At 44.3% G+C, this 5609-nt stretch overlaps 1 protein-coding gene across 1 annotated transcript in view; it reads left to right on the top strand.

Moving 5' to 3' along the window:
* The first annotated feature begins 3908 nt into the window (after positions 1 to 3908).
* KCNMB3 (potassium channel subfamily M regulatory beta subunit 3) overlaps positions 3909 to 5609 on the top strand; it is a 25548-nt gene continuing 23847 nt past the window's right edge. The window contains 1 exon segment of the mRNA XM_011958659.1: positions 3909 to 3970. Coding sequence (XP_011814049.1) covers positions 3909 to 3970 — 62 coding nt within the window.

Raw genomic sequence — 5609 nt, 5'->3', positions numbered from 1 at the left:
TACCTGCTTCCTGCAAGGAAACTTATGGTTTCATGCACTTTATTGGATCTTAAAGGCAGATCTTTTTTTGTTTTGTTTTGCTTTTTTGAGATGGAGTTTCACTCTTGTTGCCCAGGCTAGAGTGCAATGGCGGGATCTGATCTTGGCTCACTGCAACCTCCGCCTCCTGGGTTCAAGCGATTCTCCTGCCTCAACCTCCCAAGTATCTGGAATGACAGGCAGGCGCCACCATGCCCAGCTAATTTTGTAGTTTTAGTAGAGACGGGGTTTCACCATGTTGGTAAGGCTGGTCTCGAACTCCTGACTTCAGGTGATCTACCTGCCTCAGCCTCCCAAAGTGCTGGGATGAGCCACCATGCCTGGCTTATAGGCAGATCTTAACAGCACATTAAATCACCTGCTCCAACTCCCACACTGCACAGAGAAACAAGCTGAGTTCCAAGGAGGCAGCATAACCTGAGACTAGAAATGGTGCTTAGGTTCCTAAGCCCAGGCCTCCAAGGCCTATTTCCTGCATAATGTGACCTGATATCTCCCAAAGTATAAATGTAGGGCCACCTGTGTTAGGATCATATGAAGGGCTTTTTAAAATGCAAGTTCTGTCATCCTAATTGTTTTATCAGAATCTCTAGAGATAGGACCTGGGAATCTGTATTTAACAGAGGATCACACTTGAGTTCAAGAACCACTCATGTAGTAGAAAAATTACCTCAACTTACAATATGAAATGTGTCTCTACCAAGTGTCACCTGGTAAAGACTCAATCACAGTGGATTTCAAACAAGACAAAATATTGAGGGCTGTTGAACTGTTGAAGAATTTCAGCTATTATTTCTATTAGTTTCTACCTCACTATCCTCACTATCCATCGAGTTTTTTGTATGCCAGGATAGGCCCAGTTCTCTGGCTCTTGTGAGCTTGTTTAAGTCAGTGTAGCTCTCTGCTCTTGCAAAAGCCCAAAAAGTGAATTAACATATGTATAGACTTAGAACTGTAACTAGCTTATAAATAGTAGCCATTAGTATTATCACTCAGAGCAGGAAAAGCACTTGCACAGAGGTGATGCTGGTTTCTCTGATGTGAGCCTAGTTCAGGCAGTCAGGTGCCCATTTGATTAGCAAGATGGCTGGAGATAATAATCAGGGTAAAGGAAAGATCCCATCGAATGCTCCAGAAGTTTGTGGCACAGATCATACTTCCTTGTTGTTTGTTTTCCTGCAAAGAGAATGTAAGATCAGATGTGACTTTACTTTTGACAGTTTGAATTCTTGCTCACGTCAGCAAAAATTCCCCATATTGGAATGACTGTCCAATTAGGGGTTTATTTATTCCCCTACGCACAAATATAGATAGTCACGCAAAGAACATAGGCTGTTGTATAATTTTAGGTTGTTGTCAATGATTTGTGCATCTCTAAATTGGAAAACACAGGCATAGTTTTCATGAACATGGAGAATTTCAGCTACAAAAGAATTTTTAGCCATAATAGATATTATATATTTAATTGAGAGACTGTGAAAAAGAATGAGGAAGTATTTTCTCCATTATGATGAAAGGCAAAGTATTTTTCCCTTAAGTAAAGCATCTACTAAATGCAAAAGAAATGATTGTGGATTCTGGAACCTGGAATCCGGAACCTGGAATCCATGATGCCAGCATTTTGCAGTGATAGCCTCTTTCATATATAGAGCTCATAACAGTTTGTAGACACTAAGTTTTTCCATGCTCCTGCAACTCACACTGGATTTTTATTTACTTCCTTTTTGCTCTGAAAAGCAGGGCAGGAAGTTTTTAAAGGGTTCCTTGCAGTTACAAAGCTAGAATTTGAACCCAGTGTCAAAGCCTCTGGGTCAGATTGAGAACGGGCCCATGTTGTGAGCTTGACAGTTAATTCATGGTTGCTGTTTTATGGAGCAGGAAGTGATCCTTAGTGACTCAGAGGAAGAAGTAAGCTGAGGGAGGGCCCGGGAGACCAGAGGTACAGTGCCTGGCATCTCTTATCTCTGCATTCTAAGTGGCTTAGCCTTGCTGTGTTCCTGAATGCACACATTGGGATTGCAACTCACACCGACCACTTTAGGTTATTCTTGAGAGATAGGCTGTGAGTCCTGAATGCAGTACGTGTGTGTAGGGGGTTTGGCTTTCAGGCCAAGAGTGGAGTGAGTGTGGTGTTTGGTGGACAGAGAGGCCAGTTGGTTATCAAGTGAAGGAGCGCTAGGGAAAGAGTTGAAAGGGCAAAAAGCTATGTTGCTCCTTCTCACTTCTTGTCCATGAGTATTTTCTTTTAAATGGAACCAGAATCATAAGATAAGAATGACCAAGAGGCTCTGGTAAAGGCAGGTGCAAGTTTTGTGTGACAGGAGTCTCATGACCTAAAAAATGACCATATTTCTGAGGTTGAATTAAATGCATAAAAGCAGCAGCAAATCACACACTTCTTCAAAGAGAGTTACCAAGTTGCAGGGGAAATTTATTAGCACATCTAAGTCTGAAAAGGAAAAGCTATCTCATATATATGAGGTTAAGTTGGAAGAAGGAGGCAGAAGGAAGAAATTCCAGTTGTTACCTTTTTTTTAAATTCCAAATTGCATCTGTTCACTAAAAACAAATATTTTGGACTGGGTGCAGTGGCTTACACCTATAATCCCAGCACTGTGGGAGGCTGAGGCAGGCAGATCACTTGAGGTCAGGAGTTCGAGACCAGCCTGGTCAACATGGTGAAACCCTGTCTTTACTAAAAATACAAAAATTAGCCAGTTGTGGTGGCACATGCCTGTAATCCCAGCTACTCGGGAGGCTGAGGCAGGAGAATAGCTTGAACCCAGGAGGTAGAGGTTGCAGTGAGCCGAGACTGAGCCACTGCACTCCAGCCTGGATGACAGAGGGAGACTCCGTCTCAAGAAAACCCAAACAAATATTTTATAAGATAGAAACAGAAAAATAATACAAATGAAAAGTGTATTAAGTATATATTTTTATTAAGCAATATTAAAATGGCTGCAAGTAAGAGTTTATATAGCTATATTTACATGGATATTTATAGATGAGATTACGCTTACATTCTTGCCTACACCATCTTGGAAGATGTTAAGATAATATCGCCTTGACTGAAAAACATACAGCAAATGTGGTCTATTTGGCATTCTATCATCCACATCTACAGGTGCCTGTAGCAATGTGAGATACCATAGTATAAGGGTAATTGATGTTCCTAATTTGGGAGTGTGGAAAGATCCTCAAATGTCTTTTAGGTCATCAGAGAAAGATAAAATAATATTTGATATAGCTTTTTAAAATTTGAGATAGCTTTAATGGCGAGTTATTTTATGGCCCTTTGTATCGTGAAAAATTGGAACATTGCCATTAACTAGAAAACCCATTATTTCAGCTTGCACTCTAATAGACAATACGTGGAAAAGGAAACGCGGCCAGGGCAAAACATTTCCTCTTCTTATAAACCTTGAACTGAGTATGTCCCTCACCAATTATAGAGTGTCCCTTGGGCCTCAGAACTTTCCACAAGCGTTGAGGTCTCTATGGCGATGCTCCCGGCTGCCGAAGCGGAAACACAGGTGATAAGGTGGCAGCAAGCACAGGGTAAAGAGAGAGAAGGAGCTTTGGCTGCAGCAAACCACGCAGGTCCTTCTTGATCGTCTAGAACTGACGGCTCCGCCTTGCCAGGAGTCTGCAGAACCACGCGGCTGGCCTCCCCGGAGTTACCCCCTCTCCAGGAAGGCGCGGCAGGCCGCAGCGCCGGAGGCTCGGGGCTTCTAATGACTGCAGCCGCGCTGGGGGCTGGGGGCTCCCTCTGGGACTCGGCTTCCGTGGATGCCTAAGCTTCACCTTTCCTGCGCCCGCAGGGGCATGACTCAGGTGAAAGGAGGTCATTTTCTCAGGCCCCTGGCCTCATGCAGCCCTTCAGCATCCCCGTGCAAATCACACTCCAGGGCAGCCGGAGGCGCCAGGGGAGGTAAGTCACCTCCAGAAGCTCGGCCGGTAGTGGGAATCGGGCTGAACAAGCAATTGGAAGAAGAGGGGACATCTCGAACTTGGGGAGTGAGTGTTCCCTTGTTCTCTGAGGATGCCCACTTGCCATGCCTCCCAGGGTACCCAGGAGGCTTCCCCAGCAGCACTCACATCACGGGGCTGCAGCCTTTCCTGTTGGCTCTGTCCTCCAAGTGGCCAGTTCTTGAAGACTGGAGACCTTTGAAACTCACCTGTGGCTCCCCAGCACTAGATCATAGCTTAGCCCATAGTTGGTGCTCAATAATTGTATCTTGGTTGAATGAGGAATGAAGAAATTACACCAGCATTTGGTCTCATTGGTGAAGCCTTGGAGTCACAGCCCTTGGATTCAAACCCAGCTCACCACTTAATCAGCCATGTGATTGGGCAAGTCACTTAACTTCTGTTTGTCTCATCTCCTTATCTGTGAACTGCAGATAGTAAGAGCCCCTGCGTGCCTCAGCACAGTATACCACATCCTCTCTAAGCTATACTGTTATACCACGTATATGCTCTACACCTCTCTAAACTCTAGTCTTTTAGCTATTGTTTTACTCTTCTCCTTAAATGGGAAAGTGAGAGATTATCTTCAGGACCCATTTTCTCCCCAGTGAAATGCAAAGCAGAGGAGCTGAAAGCCTCTAGTGAGCTACACCCCTTTTGCCTGCCCCAGGGTTGGGGCATGGGGCAGTCAACATGGGAACCAAAATGGAGAGAAGAGTGATGCCTGAGGGTGTTGGACAAATGGGATATTAAAATCTTTTGGGCCAGGCACGGTGGCTCACACCTGTAATCCCAGCACTTTGGGAGGCCGAGGTGAGTGGATCACCTGAGGTCAGGAGTTTGAGACCAGCCTGGCCAACATGGTGAAACCCCATCTCTACTAAAAATACAAAAATTAACTGGGCATGGTGGTGGCGCGCCTGTAATCCCAGCTACTCAGGAGGCTGAGGCTGGAGAATTGCTTGAACCCGGGAGGCAGAGGTTGCAGTGAGCAGAGATCGCGCCATTGCACTCCAGCCTGGGTGACAAGAGCCAAACTCTGTCTCAAACAAACAAACAAAAATTTTTTGGGAGGGGTACATTTCACAGCCAGGTTCACTCACTGTCTGGAAATATGCATGATTTATTATTGGCTCTAGTGGAGTTGAGAGCTGAGAATTGGAAAACATTAAAGATGGTAATGGTCATTATGTTACTCATTTCCATTATCATTTAACTGCACTCGGGGGTATTTGAGAGACTGCATGAGGACAGTGAGATACAGGAGTTTGGATAGGATGGGGGTTCAGGGAGGAAGGACCAGACAGACTACAGAGGAAAGAAAGCCGTTCTTCTCTGCTAGACCTGAACCAATTCTTTTGTGAACAGACAATTAAAATGAATCACTGTATGGCAAAAGATCAAATGACAAACATGCAAGCAAATAAGTTTTAGTGTCCCATTCGTCACACAATTAACTAGATATAAAGGCAGTTGTGTTGTCATCAAAGCAACCTAGTATATCCCATTTTCATTTCTGAAATGCACAACTGAATTATTGCTATTTCCTCTTGCTGAACTTGATGAACTATGTTGACTTAACCTTATTTGCTGTTTCAAAA

This window comes from Colobus angolensis, unplaced genomic scaffold (assembly GCF_000951035.1).
Source record: "Colobus angolensis palliatus isolate OR3802 unplaced genomic scaffold, Cang.pa_1.0 Scaffold470, whole genome shotgun sequence".
In the NCBI taxonomy this organism is placed as follows: Eukaryota; Metazoa; Chordata; class Mammalia; order Primates; family Cercopithecidae; genus Colobus; species Colobus angolensis.
Note: the sequence above shows the minus strand (reverse complement) of the source record. Positions and strands in the feature narration are given on the sequence as shown.